General features: G+C 52.1%; 5 protein-coding genes across 5 annotated transcripts; 1 reads left to right on the top strand and 4 right to left on the bottom strand.

Annotated features, from left to right (window-relative positions):
• Nucleotides 1-4,201: 4,201 nt before the first annotated feature.
• K489DRAFT_337679 (immunoglobulin heavy chain-binding protein, KAR2) lies at nucleotides 4,202-7,995 on the bottom strand. The gene is made up of 5 exons (XM_033602220.1): nucleotides 7,887-7,995; nucleotides 7,513-7,822; nucleotides 6,634-7,456; nucleotides 6,382-6,578; nucleotides 4,202-5,002 (listed from the first exon to the last, which is right to left on the bottom strand). Exons 1-5 carry the CDS (start codon nucleotides 7,966-7,968, stop codon nucleotides 4,450-4,452), a joined length of 1,965 nt encoding a protein of 654 aa, XP_033460879.1. The 5' UTR covers nucleotides 7,969-7,995; the 3' UTR covers nucleotides 4,202-4,449.
• A 1,280-nt stretch (nucleotides 7,996-9,275) lies between these two features.
• On the bottom strand, nucleotides 9,276-9,976 carry K489DRAFT_209235 (uncharacterized protein). The gene is made up of 2 exons (XM_033599636.1): nucleotides 9,644-9,976; nucleotides 9,276-9,588 (listed from the first exon to the last, which is right to left on the bottom strand). Exons 1-2 carry the CDS (start codon nucleotides 9,805-9,807, stop codon nucleotides 9,366-9,368), a joined length of 387 nt encoding a protein of 128 aa, XP_033460878.1. The 5' UTR covers nucleotides 9,808-9,976; the 3' UTR covers nucleotides 9,276-9,365.
• Nucleotides 9,702-10,343, bottom strand: K489DRAFT_209238 (uncharacterized protein). Its single transcript, XM_033599637.1, has one exon. The coding sequence runs from the start codon at nucleotides 10,157-10,159 to the stop codon at nucleotides 9,821-9,823; it is 339 nt and encodes a 112-aa protein (XP_033460877.1). The 5' UTR covers nucleotides 10,160-10,343; the 3' UTR covers nucleotides 9,702-9,820.
• A 1,864-nt stretch (nucleotides 10,344-12,207) lies between these two features.
• Nucleotides 12,208-13,317, top strand: K489DRAFT_318519 (NAD(P)-binding protein; the record flags this gene model as incomplete). The annotated part of the gene is made up of 3 exons (XM_033601328.1): nucleotides 12,208-12,452; nucleotides 12,523-12,774; nucleotides 12,840-13,317. 3 exons carry the CDS (start codon nucleotides 12,208-12,210, stop codon nucleotides 13,315-13,317), a joined length of 975 nt encoding a protein of 324 aa, XP_033460876.1.
• Nucleotides 13,318-15,570: 2,253 nt separating this feature from the next.
• Nucleotides 15,571-17,210, bottom strand: K489DRAFT_317858 (major facilitator superfamily transporter; the record flags this gene model as incomplete). The annotated part of the gene is made up of 3 exons (XM_033601268.1): nucleotides 15,571-16,635; nucleotides 16,706-17,001; nucleotides 17,087-17,210. The coding sequence occupies 3 exons, from the start codon at nucleotides 17,208-17,210 to the stop codon at nucleotides 15,571-15,573; spliced, it is 1,485 nt and encodes a 494-aa protein (XP_033460875.1).
• Nucleotides 17,211-18,663: the final 1,453 nt, after the last annotated feature.

Raw genomic sequence — 18,663 nt, 5'->3', positions numbered from 1 at the left:
CCGTGTCGGAGCCTTCTACAAGACCGTGCCCGACGAGATCGATTCTGGTGGGTGTGGGCAGCTAGCTTGAGCATGCTTTCATTCCTCGGTCAGAGCTGTTGGCATACGGACTTGTCGGTCCATGATGTCATGTTGGCCGTGATGCTTGATCAAGTCTCATCTCTGTCACAAAAGGGCATGATAAGCACAGTCCACACGCAGACAGGAGGCTCGAGCACGACAACAAATAGCTGTCTGGGGACCTCAGGACGGGCTAGACTGTTGAACGCAGCCACTGCGTGGCAAGCAAGCACACGCACACCATCCGCAGTGGCCACAGGCAGCGAGTGACAGAGAGGCGGACGAAAGGGGAAGGATGGTGGTTGGGAAATGCAATGCACTGCAGGAGAATCGTTTGTTCTGCAGCTGAAGACGGCTTAGCTGCTGAATGGGTACCTCCCGAGTGACGTTCGTCAGAGGGAAAATCAAAAGCCTTGCAAGCCGTGCGTCTGCAGGTCTCCGGCCAATCGAGATGGAGTAGGGGAGAAGTGAGTGTCTCAAAAGGTGACGGGTTTACAACAAGTAACTTCGCGTGTGGGTCCGATCAGACAACTCCGAGCACAAATTATCATGTGAACGAAACCAGGCGTGATCGTGCATGCCACAACAGCCCTGGAGGTGGCAACTAGTCCGTCTTCAAGTAGAGATTGCCCAGTCAATGTCGTCTGAGCGTGCGCAAGCCCGTCTGAGGGTAACAGTGCGCGGGCATGTTCTTCAAGCAGCGAGGGGACACGCGAGGGATCGTCTCCAAACATACATGCTCCACAATCAACAACAAGCACTGAGATGGACGACCAGCAGTGACGCAGATCAAGGATGACCGCGATCACGTCTATGGCCCCTCGGACATGGACACATCGTCTTGTGTATTTTTCCGAGCCGCAAACAGGGATTATGTGTTCTTGTCCGATCCGGCCCTAAGCTGGAGCCATTGGTGTAGAGGAAGCGACGCGCGAGCATGAAACAGTGCCGCTCGCTGAGCCAAGAATCGGCGGCCGGTCCGAGAGACAGTTGATGAAACGAGAATCATGCCGACACGGGTGGACTAAGCGTCTTGAGTGAAGCCAGCGCTATTTTGCAGGACAGAAAACGATGAGGAGGTGTGGACGTCCAGCAGCGACTTCCTGGTGCGGCACAGAAGGTGAGGTTCTACTCGCCCGTGCGCCCGTGCGTGCGGGTGCCCTCCACGGATTGAAGAGAGAGGGATGGTCGAAGCGCTGAGGTGAATCCTCTGTGCTCCAGCCGCCACGGCTTTCACGATTGTCGCTGCACAGTCCTTGTTCGTCGCTGCTGTTACGTTCGAATCCTAATCACATTCCCCAGCGTGCCCAGGTGGTCATCTCCTCTTTTGCCGACGACGAAGTCCTACAGGACCGACGACGCAATGGGACTATCATTTGGAACGGCGTCGCATTCGGCGGACAGCAAAAATCCTCGCTCAATTGCCATTTATACTGTCAGTATAATAATGACTCCGCGCGACGCCAGCGTTGGCTCGTCTGACAGGAAACGCACCTGATCAATCAGATCGGACGGGGAATTGTGATGACTCATCAGACGTTGATGTTCACTGGTTATTGATATGCCCGCCCGGAGGTCGTGATCTGCCTTTCTCTCCTCCCCGCTCCTCTCTCTACCTACCTAGGTATAGTGTGCAATGTGTCGATGTATGTGGAGCGGGCGATATTTGAATGACAAGAAATCTGGTTCTGTTCAGCAGCCACTAAAACACGTCGTTCCGCTTTCAAGGTTTACATACAAGGCTATGTCGGATGATATCGTTCCAAATGAGCTGTCGGAGTGCCCCGTCCGATTTAACCGATACCTGGCCCCAAGTGCAGACAAGAAGAATGTCACGAGAGGAGCGTATACATCATGCGTACACACACGCACGAACCCTGAAGCATATTTTAGGGATTATCTCAATCTGTAGAGTATACTAATATATTGGTCCACTACGGTCGCAACACTGCTTGTTCAATAAACGAAACACCGAGGATAGGGTATCACTGGCCGGCGAAGGAGTCTACCTGTACATGGTGCTGGCTACGAACCTTGAAAGCTTCTGAGTTTACTTATCATGCATGGGAGCTAAGAGGCTCCATATACAATACTACAGATTGGGTGCTTGGGACCTCCTGCTCTGCAAATCCACCATGCGTATCGGTCAAATCAGACTACTCCGAAAACTCAATTACAACGATACATAGGTATCATCCGACCTTGCATCGTACAGAGCGGGTGAGCAGGCCGATGGGCGTGTTAGTCATCAGCAGAGCACAACATTTGATAAGTCATCGTGATACGCCGTCCGATTTGACTGGTGCTTGGACCTATAAAAAGAGATTAGACGGGCGAACAGGAAGATGGGGGGATCTTTTGGGACAAAGTGAGCAGTAGATAGAGGTCTGTCGAGTACGGTTCTCTATAACTGCCTCCGCTGTATTGTTTCTAAGGCTAGTATAGGATACTTGCGTGTAGAAGGTTTCCGAGACTTGTCCTTCCTGCGGCAGTTCGAACGACAGAGGCACCGTATATGAGGCTGTCGACCGAATATGTGGCGGTAATGCCCCCCCCCCTTACAAACGAGGAAGTCAAGGTACAGTACTAGGTAGAAAGTCTGAACGATTTTGAAATTTCAGCTATACCCTCTGTTACGATCCAGCCCCGCTGACGTAACCTGATCCAACCTAAGGCACCAGTGCGTGCCCATCACAGTGCACCAGCGCGAGCATTGCGCACCAGTGCTCACGACGACTTCATACGCGCGCATGCGTATGTCTCCTTTGTACCTAGATAACGTATACATAAATAGGTAGGACGAGCAGACCTTATGTCGGCTCGTGTTGAACTCATGTTACCAACCTTCTATTTGAAATCAAACGATCCCCTTGAAACCCCCTTGTGTATTCATTGACCAGAACAATCCTCTCGAGTAACTTCTCTTACAGGAAGTTGACCCGTAACACGAGGAAGGGTAGAAGGCCTTCCTCGAGGGTAGCCATATATTCTTCTAAAGCATAGGTGCCTTTCGCGTTCTTCGGTATTATAATTAAAGGGAAAGGCCCTGAACTAACACTAATAGCAGCCCAGACTATTCGAGAACCTTGTTTACCCTTCTTATACGGTTAGACGTGTCTTCGAGCGTAGAGAGTGTCAAATTGGCCCTAAACCTACTACTTCCGTAGGCTTTTACTAGTCTTAACAGAGTACTCGTCCGAAAAGATCTATTTTGACCAGTCTTTGTCGCGATATTAGAGGGCCTATTATAACCGGTAAGCAGCCTGTGCCTCTGTCAACTCTAGCCGGCCTTTTACGCGCTAATAGAGCATGTTACGATCCCGTGACACGGCACGGCCAGGAAGGGGAGGAAGTACAGAATGGACGAACGACACTTAGTCAAGACAGGTCAACAACATGCAACCATAACCCTAATATCACGTGACCAGGAAAGATACGCGACGAGGTACGGATGCGCGACATCCACGACGTCGCGTATGTGGTGCGACAACCACGACGTCGCACAACCACAACGGCATCGCACATATCGTACAAGAAGTGCATTCCCTTTGTATCTAACTTACATATATAGGTAGTACGAACGGACCCTATGTCTGTTCGTGTTGAACTCATGTTACCAACTTAACCATTGGAATCAAAGCCCCTTTCAGATATCCTGTTGCACCACTCATTCTCAAGAACCCCCTCGAGTAAACCGCCCTCTGGCAGTTGACCCGTAACAGAGCAACCCTTCGTCGTATAGAACCTTCTTAATTGTAGTCGTACATAGATCCACGGCGGCTTCCTTTCTTAGGGCCTTAAACGTTAATTTTGGCTCTTAAACAACCGCTCTTTTTAGAGCACGAATCTCACGACGTGTCGCTTTTAGGGGCCGGCCGCTACGTAGCTTATTAAGGGTAGTTCCTCGTTCTTTGAACCTCCGGAGTAAAGAGCGAACAGTCGCATCTGGCAGAATTTCGGCCTTTACGATTACTACGGGTCTAGCACCCTCAAGATAGCGTCCAATAACCCGGTTCTTTTTCCTATTATTAAGCTGAGATCCAGGCCTTGAATTTAAGCTAATCGGTGCAAGAATCGGACGTGGCATCGTTAAGATATCGCGTGTTGAAAAAAGTAAACAAAACGACCTCGGGGGTGTTACGGCGAAAATCGTTCAGACTTTGCACTAGTCACTGTATATAGCCATTCTGTGGAGGTCTTTTCTGACCGCCAGGTTCCGCATCGCATCACCATCATTGGATAGGGCATCACATCTGGACGGCATTGTTCATGAGATTGACCCATTTCATTTCCCTCATCTATGCATAACATGTCTAACAAATTTCATGCGCGTCCTTCGCCATGGCGGTGGGCGCATCGGCTTTTAGGGGAATACTCGCTGGAAATACTCTACAACTCGTCGTGGCCGACGGGCTCGTCATCGCCGAAGTCAGGCATGCCACCAGCGCCGCCAGCACCGCCGTTCAACTTGGAGGTGATGGGGTATGCAACGTCAGACAGCTTCTGCTTTTGCTCCTCGAAGTCCTCGGCGTTGGCGGTCTGGGCGTTCTCCTCCAACCAGTCGACGGCTTCCTTGATAGCCTCGAGGAGGGCCTCCTTATCGTCCTCATCGATCTTGCCACCAAGACCGGCATCGTCGTTGACCTGATTCTTCAGGTTGAATGCGTAATTCTCCAAACCGTTGCGGGCCTCGACACGCTCGCGAATGGCCTTGTCCTCGTCGGCGTACTTCTCTGCTTCCTCGACCATGCGCTCAATTTCTTCCTTGCTCAAGCGACCCTTGTCGTTGGTGATTGTAATGGACTCGCTCTTGCCGGTGCCCTTGTCGCCGGCTGAGACCTTGAGGATACCGTTCGCGTCTAGCTCGAAGCTGACCTCGATCTGAGGCTGGCCTCTGGGTGCTGGGGGAATGCCGGAAAGCTCGAATTTTCCGAGAAGGTTACTGCGAGATATCTGTTAGCGTTGATCATAAGGATGTTGAAACATTAGTGTCATGGAGCACAAACAGCGTGTTTGTCCTTTGGCAGCTTTGCAGCGTCGAGTATGAAGAGCGCTCGAACGATGACGACGCATGATGTTTCGCTCTTTCGCTTGGTATTTGCATGGCTCGCAGTAGAGCCCGAAGCCGTCTTCAACTGTGTCCTTGTGAAGACGTGACGCGAGATGTCTTTTGAGCATTGAGGCGCTGCCACCACTGTATTTACAGTCGGCACAGTAGAATCGCTTTGCTGCCACATCTGCGAGGCGTTTGGCGTTCGCGACCGGTTGGTAATTCCTTGAAGTTGACAGGCGTTTATCAAGGTACCCTGGAGGTGGATTTGCGCGAAGCTTCTTGTCGTATGCATTCCTCCATTCACGCTTGTGTGAAGTACGAACAGCTTCTAGATGCTCGAGCTGTTCTGCAGTGAACTCGATGTCATCGACACCTTCGAGGACACCTTCGATGAGCGGATTGTGACTGCAGAGGCCACCGTAGGGCAAGCTGAGTCGTTCCCAGGGTCCTTCAGGGAAGCAGTAGGCGGTCTTGGGATTGAGCATAGGCCAGAAGATAAGGTGGAAGGCGGCTTCAATAGCGATCAGGGCAGTTCGATGGACTGGAACGTATCGTGCGGCCGGAACAGGGCACCAAGCAAGCAACGCTGCATGAACTAGCTCGTAACCTTCGGCCTTTGCTTTCTTGACTTGTGCTGGCTCCATAAAGCCACTCCGATGTTGTACGATGCGAGACCGAACACCATTCCTACAAATACTGGTTCCAGATCCGATGTAGATCTTGAAGTGAAGGCCTTTGCGGAAAACGAGAACGTAGATTCCCCAGGAATTCTCAGGAATGACCGAGGAAAGACCTAGAAACCAGTCGATAGTAGGAGGAGTGTTGGAATGAAGAACTTCCCAAAGGCCGTCACAGAATTCAAGCCCAAGATCAGGGAACAAGGTAGCCAGCTGCTCAAATGCAGGGAAAACCAGGCGAAACCGAGCGTTGATCCAATGATCCACGCTCAGGCAAGCCCAGGTAACTCCCAGCATGAATGAGAGAATATTAGAGGCGTCGAAGAGCATCTTGGCGGCGTGTTCTTGTATTGTGAGTGACGAACATGATTGAAAAGTCTTGTAGCGAAGACTGAACAATATATTCGGTTGTGGGTTCACGTCGTCGTGCCTTCTTCATCTTGAAAAGAGCTCGGAGCTGCCTAGCGGACAGCCAACACGTCGTAACTTCGTTCTTTTGGCAGGAACGAAAATGTGCTCCTTCACACTTTGGGAAGTCTGGGGGAACATAGAAAAACATAACAGAACAGACAAATCACAGGAAATACATACTTTTGCGCAGTCATCGAGCGTTCACCTTCGAACACCTGGATCAAGACAACGGGCTGGTTGTCGGCGGCGGTCGAGAAGATCTGGCTCTTGCGGGTAGGGATGGTGGTACCGCGCTTGATGAGGTGAGTCATGACACCTCCGGTGGTCTCGATACCCAAGGTGAGGGGGTTGACATCCATCAACACAATCTCCTTAGCCTATGAAGGGTGTCAGTACTAGCACCGAATGTAGGAGTCCTTTGTCTCAACGTACCGATTCCTCTCCGGAGAGCACACCACCCTGGACGGCAGCACCGTATGCGACAGCCTCGTCGGGGTTGACACCCTTGACGGCCTTCTTACCAAAGAACTCCTCCAACATAGCCTGAACCTTGGGGATACGGGTGGAACCACCCACAAGGACGATGTCGTCGATGTCGCTCTTCTTCAACTTGGCGTCCTTGAGCACTTGCTCGACGGGCTTGAGAGTCTTCTTGAAGAGATCGTTGTTCAACTCCTCGAACTTGGCACGGGTAAGAGTCTCCGAGAAGTCCTTGCCCTCGTGGAAGGCCTCGATTTCGATCTTGATGCTCATCTGGCTGGACAACGCACGCTTGGCCTTCTCAACCTCGCGCTTCAGCTTGCCCATAGTCTTAGCGTTCTTGGTGATATCGGTGTCGTGTTGCTTGTTGTAGGACTTGGTGAAGTAGTCAACAATGCGCTGATCGAAATCCTCACCACCAAGGTGGGTGTCACCGGCGGTGGATTGAACCTCGAACACTCCGTGGTCAACAGTCAGGACGGAGACATCGAAGGTACCACCACCAAGATCGTAGACGATGATCTGGCGTTCCTCTCCGGTCTTGTCAAGGCCGTAGGCGAGGGCGGCGGCGGTAGGCTCGTTGACAACGCGAAGGATATTCAAACCAGCAATGGTGCCGGCGTCCTTGGTCGCAGCACGTTGAGCGTCGTTGAAGTAGGCAGGGACAGTAACAACAGCGTTAGTGACCTTCTCACCGAGGTAAGCCTCAGCGGTCTCCTTCATCTTGCTCAAAATCATGGAGGAAATTTCCTCAGGAGTGAAAGTCTTGTCCGATCTGCTTTCGATTAGTATGATGCGAATCCCAGGCAACAGGTTGTGACGGATGCTCACCCTCCAACGTCGACCTTGACACGAGGCTGGCCGTTCTTGTTGACAACCTTGAATGGGAAGTGCTTCATGTCCTTCTGAACGTCCTTGTCGTCAAATTTGCGACCAATCATACGCTTGATGTCGAAAACGGTGCGGTGGGGGTTGGCGGCGAACTGGTTCTTTGCAGCGTCTCCCACTAATCTTTCCTCATCGTTCCATGCGACCCATGATGGTGTGATACGGTTGCCCTGGTCGTTGACCAAAATCTCGACGGTGCCGCCCTTCATGATTCCAACACAAGAGTATGTGGTTCCGAGATCAATACCGATAACTATCGTGGATGTATTAGTGGATCGCGCAGAGGAGAGAGCTGGCGAGGATGTCTTTGGACTGACCTGGGCCGGTGATGCCATTGTCCTTTGCTTCAGTCTCCTCGGCATTAGCGTTGGCAACCATGCCCATGAACAGAATAGCCATGAGCAAGGCAGCGCCAACGTTTAAGGCACGCAGCCATGTCCAGGTCCTCGCCATCGTGAAGAAGTGAGATGTGACAAGAGAGAGTAAGAAGTCTGCTGAAATGAGAGAGACGGTTGTGGTGGAGAAAACGAATTGTGGGTAGTAGAAATATATACCGAGCGAAAAGAGGCAACGGACATTGGCGCTAGCAAGCTGGAGAATGCCAGCTGTCGGATAGGCCGCACCTCACCTGGAGGAGGCCACAAAAAAAGCTGGAGCCCAGGGTCCAATGGCCGCTGACTTATCACCGCCGCGGCTCAGCTGGAGTGCATCATACCGCATGATCGGCGCAGTCCATACGCCATAGTGGGGCGCTTTAAGGGTTGTCTAACCCCAAGATGTTCCTCCACGTATTTTCGGTCCCCAAGCACGCAAGCCGATTCCAATGAATAATGTGCAAGCCGTGGAGGCCCAGCCCTTCGCCGCTGTTGCAAAACTGCTGCGGCTAAACTGAGTCCGGCACAGGTATTGTATTATCTTCCAGCCGCGAGCAGCATGAGCGCAGCATCGTCCGGACGGAGCACATGTCCCCATTGACTGATTCACGGCAACAAGTTGTCTGTGGCGACGACAGAATCGGCCGCCACTGCTGTGTCCAGCGTGCTATCAACCCCAATTCCTATGGCTGAGCACTGAGCAATATTTCCCCTATTGGATCCCGAATTGTCTAGAAAATGCTTCATTGGCACCGTGAGAGCCCACGAGGTGCGGCGCATCTTCCTGGAGATCAGGAAGTAAGACTTGGTGATTACAGCGAAAACATTACCACCCACATCTTCAGTACTGATTCAACTCTTCGTAACTCGTACGGTGAGAAAACCACATCAGTCGTGTATCCTCACCCCGGCACTCCAACATTGCCGAGGCAGACCTCGACTCACAAATACGAATGAGAACATGTGAACGAAACTTTGATATTTTTGGAAACCAAAACGTGAGACGCAAGTTGCTCTTATCCATCATCTTAGATCTTAAGAATGGTGCCTCAACTACCTATGTACGTAAGGGTAGGTAGCCATACATGCGGCATACCGTAAATGTGCGCAACCTGAACACCACGGCGAAGCATGACGAGGAAGTGCGTGCATGTTTCGAGCGATACATGGAAATATGTAGTACAATACCTCACCTGGACGATTCGCACAGATGATGTCAGATATACGTAGATGTTCAAGCATCCAACTGCTCACCTCCCTGGCTTCGCGGTCCCCTCGCAACCGGAATCGTCGGAGCTTTTGTGGAAAAGCCGAATGATCGCAGCCAACACACGACGGTTCGGACCTGGTATCTGTAGAGCTGGCTAAGATGGTATGGCAAGGCGGCGAACGAGTGGTGCAGGTATTGTGATCTTGTCCTCTTCAAATATCTAACGTGATGTAGAGAGACCACGGAGAAATAGCGTTCGCGAGTACGGTTCGGAAATCCTTGGATCCAGCAAAGTACCTAACAATATGAGTCGTTCGGCAGTCGGAGGCCCAAGCGGGCAGGCCTGCAACGGCACCCGAAAATCTATCCTGACTGTGGAATACCCACAATAGTTCGACACGTGTACAGTAGTGGTGCATAGTAGCGGCATTTAAGCTGGAGGAGATCGTTAGAGTTTCTGGTGTACAGACGTGGGCAATGGCAGACGAACAAGCTCATATGCCAGGACGAACTTGATCCAGCTGCGAGCTTGCATCTGATAATATCTCGGCAGTCAGTCTCGCGGCTAGACCATTCCATCGAATGGCTGTTTCCGTCAGTGCAAACGTAAACCATCCACAGGACTGTGATAAGTTGGGTGCCACCAGCGGCCATCGGCCCTGAAATCCTACGGACGGTAGTGGTCTGCCGAAATGAAGACACGCAAAATGGCTTGTAAGTTGACCGATAGCCGGGTGGGCCAATTGAGCCACGCCCTTCTAGCAGTCACTGCGTCGAGGTCATCTGACCCATCGGTGCAAGTCACAACGCATGACGAGATGTGATCCGAGACTTGGGCGCTGCAAAGGGTACATATTGGCCCGTGAGCAGGGATGAAGAGTTTTGGGTGTTGTAGTAATAAGTGGCTGAAAATAGGGATGAACGAAAGAATGTAAAGGGGAGAACCGATGTCTGTAAGGATTCCCGCAAGAAACATCGCCCACGTTTTCCTCCTATGGGCTGTCATTGCATGTCAATCTGCCCGTTGAAGCGCTACTGAGGTTCCGCATCGAAAACCTAAACAACGGGTGATAGAACAATGAAAACGAACGGTTCACTCCAGACAGCCAGGGCGTCTTCTTCGTACTGTAGATGTGTGTGGTGAGTGATGAGATGGATCTTGGAACGGGAGCTCGGGCCGGGGATTTGCGCTTGGCAGGCACATCCATTTTGCGACTGGATAGCTGCCCAGGTGCTGCTGTACTCTCAAGTGCGCCTTTGTCACACTGTGTTACTGCTGATGTGTGACAACATGATGTCCCACCTCACTCTTGGAATCTTCATCGTTGTTCACGCTACAGAAACATCTTTCGAGGTGTATGAGTACACAACCCGACGGCGAATAACCACACAGTAGTTCATGTTCCCCCACGCATACTCCTGTCAAGCTACCGCACGCGTGATGTTGAACTCCCGCTAGCTGCCCGCCATCGTGGCCGTCCTTGTCGAGGCCGTTGGAATCCGATATCCGGGATTCCTTGGCGACAAATTGATCATCTCAAGCCTCGCGACGCGCAATGGACCCCTGCAATACGCTCTGCTTCCCGTGTGCGAAATTCAAAGCAGGCCAACGTTGGACTGCGATCAGGAGAAGTACAACATCGCCGCAGCGTCGAAGAGTCAGTCGAATTGTGCTCCGACCACCTTTTTTCCTCCCTGGCGGTCAAGCTTTGTCGGATTTGGAAATCGCCCCCGTACGACGATGCTTTTTTCCCCTCCCGTGCGACAATCGTACTGTTTCCGCGGAAATGATATCTGCGCGCGTCCTGTAGAGTAGCATGGTGCCTAGCCGTAGCCAGAACAGAGTGGGATGGGATGGGTATCACAATGCGGGATGCAACATCATCGCCTCCAACCCCAGGTTTTCCCGGGAGCAGCGCTTCGTCTTCACAGCGTTGAAAACTTCTCCGCAAAGGAGGAGAAACTCCCGATGTACCAACCTACAGTCGTACAGCAGCAGTTGGAAATTAGACATCGGAGGAGGAGGAGGAGGAGGAGGAGAGCTGGGTTCGCCGTCGCCACACGCCATCTTTCAGGTCAACGATTTGCCAGGATGAACAGTGAACTCATGTGGGGAAGCTTCCTTCGCACTGTTTTCTGTGTTGCACTTGACGTTGAACCATCGGCATATATTTTGTCTTGCTTCATGACAAATGTGGGCGAGGTGTAATACAACAACACCTCATCAATTGATACTGGACACAGAGAGACATGGGTGAACGAACGTGCGGTTCGGCAGAGGACGCCCGCGCACCAACCAGCAGCGCCAGTTGTATCGTAAAAGTGTGGATTTTCCCCGTAGCACTACTGTAGCAGCAGCATTGGCGGCGACGGGCTTGGTGCCGGAACCCCCAAAAGTCAAAAATTCGCCTTGTCGCTGCTGCTTGGGGTCTGAAGGGATTACGTAGGGTGTAGGGATTGTTGCTTCTGCTACACCTAAGCAGTCCACACACCACCACCACAGTCCGCAACGGGCTCTGGATGAATTTTGTGATTATTACAGTGCAATCCGATACGTGCGTGGGCTGTTGCTTCCGCAGGCATTCTCATGGCTCATGGGGGGCGAGGGCCCTGTCCCACGGGTCCAACCACTCATCCGTCGTCCATCCCAGTCGCTTGTCGCCGCCGCCGCCAGAACGTTTGTTGTCATCATCGTTGCTGCTGATCCCGGACCACCTCTACATAGCTATCTTCCTTTGCTTTTATTGCTCTGATGACCCTTTATTACATTCCACAATCCCCCTTCATCAGTCGCCATTGACAACTTCTTTCTACTCTTCCTCCTCCTTCTTTCCTGACCTCTCCTCGAATTTTTGACTAGAAACTTCACTGTCATTCCTTCCAATTTCCTTATCTTTCAGGTAGATTTGTCTCGACCAGCTTCAACGATAGCTGGGGTTTTATCGCCGAGCTCATTTTCACCACCATCCATTCATCTCACACACCATCACAATGTTCGCCCGTAGCGCACTTCGCGTCAGCCAGCGTGCTGTTCGCACTGCCGCCTTCACTCCCATGACCGCCCGCGCGACCTTCACATCCGCGGCCAAGAAGTGCAGCCCAGAGGTTCCCGTCGTCAGTTACCACCAGGGTGAGCGGGTCGAGAGCGCCATCCCATACGACAACAAGGCCGGCCCGGTCAACCCAGAGGGTGCCGACGAGGTCAAAATTGCAATTCCTCTCAAGCCTGAGGTCTACAGCCAGCTCACTCCCACCTTGAACAAATTCACCCTCCCCGGCAAGGTCGCCGTTGTCACTGGGTGAGTCGTCTCGCGAGCTAGCCTTGCCGCTTCACATTTCGCGCTTCATATGCTGATCAAAACGTTCCAGTGCTGGCCGTGGTCTCGGATTCAACATGGCTCAGGCCCTCGCGGAAGTCGGTGTCCGTGGTATCGCCATCATGGATGTACAGCAAGAGTTGGGTGACAAGGCAGCTCGTGAGCTCAGCGAACAGACCGGAATTGACGTGCGATTCTACCGCGTTGACGTCCGTGACGGTGGCGCTATGGGCCAGACCGTCCAGGACGTCGTTGACCACTACGGTCAGCTCGACATCCTGATCAACGCCGCTGGTATTGCTGAGTAAGTGTGACGATACAACGTTTGAGCGTTGTTTGAGAAGTGGATTGACCTGACGGGTTGCACAGCTCTAACATGAAGGCCGAGACCTACGACCACGAGAAGTTCCGCCGTCTATTGGACATCAACATCACCGGTTCCTTCTTCACCGCTCAGGCTTGCGCGCAGCAGATGATCAAGCTCGGCAAAGGAGGTAGCATCATCAATATCGCTTCCATGTCCGGAACCATTGTCAACTACCCGCAAGAGCAGTCATGCTACAACGCCTCCAAGGCTGCCGTCATCCAGCTGACCCGCTCGCTCGCTGCCGAGTGGGCCCGCCACAACATCCGTGTCAACTCCATCAGCCCCGGTTACATGGACACTGCGCTCAACCGTGTTCCCGCTCTAGAGGCACAGAAGCGCATCTGGGTTGACCACACTCCTCAGAAGCGTCTTGGTGCCGTCGATGACCTTAACAACCTGGCCGTCTACCTCGCCAGTGACGGTTCCTCCTTCATGACTGGCAACAACTGCATCATCGATGGTGGATACACTCTCTGGTAAGAGGTTTACTCTGAGGATGTGCATTGCAAGTCATCACTTTCAACTTGCGCTGCATTGACTTTTGCCGTCACAACGTTGGATATCATGGCGATGAGACGCATTCTTGGTTATCGGCCAAGACTTTCTTGACGTCGCGGTGCGGAGAGATTTGCAAAGGAGTCCAAGAGTCTACAAATGATAGATTGGTTGGTGTCTCCCACCAAACTGCGATGATGCCGCGCTATGTTCGGATTTGGGTTTCGGGCGATTATACCTCCGGGATGGGATTTCTTCTACGGATTTGTATATGTGATTGCAATTGATCTTCAAATTTACTCTGTCTTCCCTATCTTACACTTAATCCCACTGCCATTGCAACTGCAAGTACAGTGCGACTTCGCGATGACGAACAGGATTGGGTGAGTGACGGAAAGCGTGTTACAACGCTCAGCACATTCTTCAGGGCACAATGTCCAGGGCACAATACCATGTCTATTTGCTGATTTCCATCGATCATGCTGCAACAGCCGATATCCTTCACATGACGTGGGTATCATTTTCTATCATTACATATTTATCCCATCTCGTCGCCGTCATGCCTCAAATGGCGCGGCCTTTTTTTCCTTCGTTGATTCCAAACTTCCCTTTGGAGCCATTAACGCCTTCGCTATGTCGTCCGCCATAAATCTCATCCTCGACATGAGTGAGTGAGTGAGCTGAAGAGACCGTCGCTCTCCGACTACACTCCGCCAAAAATAATCGTCGATCTCTAGTAAAGACCAAGAGCCAAATATATCGCCTAAGTTTGCATCCAAAAAATAGCAAGTCAGATCGTATCCCGATGATCGATCATTCGACTTTCTCCGTTTTGCGCCGAAATCCCAAATTGAAAAGTCCCAGATATTGCATTGCTCTTCGCTCATACATCGATGCCGGTGGACGTCGCCGATGTCGCCGAGCCGGCCATGTTGCTTAACCGGTTGTTGACGTACCACAGTCCGAAACCGATGCCGGCGAGGACGATGAAGAGGACGATGATGATGGTGAAGATGACGAGGTTGCCGTCCATGGTGGTGGTGATCTGTTGGGTGTGGTAGAGAGCGGGTGGAGGTTGATTGTGAAGAGTTCTTCCGAACGGATAGTTCCGGACCGTTTACGGAGATCGGAGTTTTGGAGAGATCTGCTGCGTAACTTGTCGTAGGCGGAAGGGTGGCTTTTGGTGTTGGAAAGTGTTGATTTTGCGCCTCGTCAAGCTTCAATTGTGGATGAGGACTTCAATGGTTGCAGAGCGATGATTGCCAGACTTGTGTGTGGGTGTGTGACTGGCGATCGTTTGTGAGTCGTATGTCTCCGGTAGAAGGCGATAGTTTCTTGAAGATTTGTTGGACAGGACGAAAACGCAGGTGAATAACGATGAGCCGAACTCCCAGACCTCGAGGCTCTTATTATAATACTACTATGGAAGAATAAATGGCAATATAAATGGTCGCGGCTGGTGCAGCACTGGCGTGTGAAACGTGGGGAGGCTGGAAGTGGCTGGGAGGGAAAGACGCCCGGACTTTTGTCTGTGCGCGGAGGTGATGCTCTCTCGGGAATGCCTCACAAATGCTTTGGATACGTCCCCACACGAACAAAGCGCGTAGTGCTGACTATGTTCTCATCGTCACTGCTCATCTCATCTATATATCATCATTTGACGACATCATGAAGCTGTCGCAAACACTTACCAACTCGTGAATCGGGCATCATCATTGTGGCGCTAGAAGCAGAAGCCTGCCTATATTTGCGGGGAATCAAGATCTAATCTAATCTCTGATCCGTGCCCATCTGTTGTCCTGCAATGGTTGACCCAACAACAACCTGAATTTGTCGATTTGCGCATGTCAAACTACTGTTACAGGACTGTGTCTGCGACACGATATAATCGTGCCTCCCAGTATGGTGGTCAGCATCGTGTCATGCTGGCGACCTTCTTTTACAATATGCTGTGAAAGCTAGCACATTAGATGCCGAGCAATTTCTGTTTGCATAAACAACTTTTGACCGATGAATGTCTATACAAGACGTGCAAAGGGAACAAAGATAGAAGTGGGTTGTAATTCTCATCGGATTGATCGTAATAGGCTTTCAGAAATACAAACAGGATATTTTCATCATCATTCATCATGCACTCCAGTGATTCACTCCCATCTGCCCAATTTCAATAAACAATAATAATGCCCCAACGCCATCGCTGTGCAATAAATTTTGACTCGAATTCATGAATTCCATCTCTTACTTGGGAAGCACAGTCGCGCCTCCAGTGATAGAGTTGACACGAGCATGGGGAACCATCTCGTTGGTGATGGACAGACGCTTCTCATCATAGTGACGAGTCTCAACCACACCACCGATTGCGCCACCACTGATCTCGGCTGCGATGACTTGAGGAGCCTTCTTGCGGAAGATGAACATGCCGTGGCGGTACCAGTGGATGACGACGTAGACAAGCACGAAGATGAAGCCAACCATCGGCACAACGAAGGAGATTCGGGTGTTGGCAGCATCGGCGATGGCGGCCTGAATCGGGGGAAAGACAGCTCCGCCGGAAACACCCATGACCAAGATACCGGCACCGCGACGGGTGTTCTTGCCGAGGTTGGCAGTTCCAAGGGTGAAGATGGTTGGGTACATGGGAGCCATGAAGAAGAAGACGACAATCAGGACGGCGACCGCGGGAGTACCAGTACCGGCGGACACGTATGCGGTGAGGGCAATGGCACAGGTGGCGTAGATGACGAGTAGGAAATTCGACTCGAAGATTGTAGCCAGGCCAGTCGCGATGAAGCGGCCGACGGTGAAGGTGATGAGGGCATATGACAGCATCTGAGAGGCCTCGGTCTTGCTATAGCTTGCGTTCTCCGTGGCATAGTTGATGAACAGGGCGCCGCAGCTGACCTGGGAACCGACGTAGCAGAATTGTGCGACGAGACCACCCCACATGTTGTACTCCTTGCGCAGGGGCTTGTCGTTGATGACGAAGCCGTATTGATCCACACCCAGCTCTTCGTGGTTCTCGGCGACGATGGAAGCGGAGCGCACGGCCGATGTGCTAACCTCGGGAAGCTTTGCGAAGAAGAAGAGCACGGCGACGGCGATGCCGGCGCAGGACACCGCCAGGTACACGTATTGAACGTTGGTCAGGCTGCCTGCATTTTCGTCCGAGAAGAAGGCCTTGGATGCGATAAGAGGGCCGACGAAGGATGCAACACCGTTCCAGCTCTGACAGAACTGAAGTCGTGCCGAGGCGGACTCTGGTGCGCCAATGACGACGGCATATGAGTTGGCAGCAGTTTCAAGCTGAGAGAAAAGAAGATATGTCAGTCAAAAGCGAGAGCGGCGATCAAGGAGAAATGGTTTGCAGGCTTACCGTCGCGAGACCACAGGCGATGACCAATGTGCAGACCAGGAAGCCGCCGAAAGCAGCCTTTTCGTTGCTCGGGTTGGCAAAGTGGGCAGTAGGCCAGAACATGATCGCGCCGAGAGAGTAAAGAGCGAGACCCATCAGAATCGTAACCTTGTAACCCCTGCGTTGCAAAACTTCTGCGGCGATAGGAGAGAAGAGCAGGTAACCACCGCCGAAGTACATGACTTGAAGACCGGTCGACTCGAGCCTGGTGACGCCGAGGGCGTCCTGGAAGTGCTTGTTGAGCACGTCAAGCAAGCCTGGAAGAATGGCATTAGCAAGAGATCAAACTTCTCACGATGCAGTGAGTGAGCTGGTGGGAATGCGGGCAGTACTCGGACGCACCATAACTGAAACCCCAGAGGAAGAAAAGGCTGATGACGAGAGCCAATGGGTAGATCAACTTGCGACCAGAAAGGTAGCCGCCGACCACTGTCGGAGCGGGCAACGCAGGACCGCCGCCACCCATGTTGACAGCGCGAGGATTGTCGGGGTGGAAGTGAGAGATGTGTGAGAATGGCGCGGGAGATGAAAGGAGGTGCTCGCGAAGACTGGCTCGAGAGATGAGAGGATGGCCGATGGTGATGAAGACGATGATGATGAGGATATTGGTATCATGGAGAGGCATCCAGAGACATTATATATTCCATGTCAGTAGTCGAGAGCAGTGGAATGTACAGTAACATGCCTTCATGCATCCCCGCGACGAGGAGCACTGGAGGTACACACTGTACATGGTGGTGCATCACAGGTCCGTGTGAGCGCTAGAAGGTTGAGACGATGTTCTAGACGAAAGTCAAATTTCTTCTCCAGGCCGCACGACAGACGTCCGATGGTGGGGAAAACGCGCCCCGGGCGATTTCCCCAGTGGAGGAGCGCCACCGATTGAGACAATCTTGCCGTAAATACAGCAGCTGGGGAACTACAACCGTCTATCATTACGGGCTAGCAGCAACAGCAGCATTGGCGGCGAAAAGGAAGAATCACCAGATTCGGGGTGAGCCTGCGAATGCCCTTACTGCCGCTAGAACGAGTTGGCGCCGCTTGGCACGATCTTTGGTGGGCCGTCATGGCCGTCTGTCGGCGCGCGCATGCGGACAGGGTACAATCTGGAGACCTGGGGCGACAGCGTCTCGAGTGATGATGACTACCTTGATAGGTAGAGTTTGCTAACCTCATGGACTGATTCAATTTCATGAAGAATCGTCGACATGTGCTGCATTGTCATGTACCTTTCTCTGAGTCTACTATACCATCGGGAATTGTGAGAGAGTCTAATTGAGCAAATGGATGGCGAAGTAAGCCGATCTACTCGAATCGGTGATGATAATTATCATCCTCATCACAGAGCTCGTGCTAGAATCCAAGCTTGAAACACTACAGGCCCAGAATCAATTGCTGGGTGCGTTTACCTCGAGCCTCATGTGGCAGGACCTATTGGAGCTCGACATCACAAAGTACCTTGGTCGAATGCATGCTGTACATCTCCGGACTTGTCCATCAGGAGCTGAGCTGCTTCACGCTGAGGGTCTCCTCCTCCGATCGGGTGCCGGCACAAGCATTCTTGCCTCAACGACTTTGTAATCTCTCGAGCTCCTAGAAGTCGTACGATGGCTTGCTTCGAGAGGCATCGTAGACCGTGTCGGCCTGAAGTGGCTGTTGGACCTGTGCCGCTCTCTCCACTTCCAGCAGAAGCTGACAATGTTGGGAATAGAATACGGGCTGTGTAGCCGATTCGAATTTTGCATCGTGACACGCCTTGAACACTAGCCACAGGGGAGCACGGAAGAGAGAGGCAGCGATGGCGGGTTTGGCAGGCCTGCAGTCGCCGCACATTGGCGCACGATGACCACGGTACCCAAGTGAATGTGGTACCTCTTGCATAACACAGTAGCCAGATGCGGTCATGAATTGGAGGTAAA

Source organism: Dissoconium aciculare (genome assembly GCF_010015565.1).
Source record: "Dissoconium aciculare CBS 342.82 unplaced genomic scaffold K489scaffold_5, whole genome shotgun sequence".
NCBI classification, from domain to species: Eukaryota; Fungi; Ascomycota; class Dothideomycetes; order Mycosphaerellales; family Dissoconiaceae; genus Dissoconium; species Dissoconium aciculare.
The sequence above is the reverse complement of the archived record's forward strand: the minus strand, read 5'-3'. Positions and strand labels throughout refer to the sequence as shown.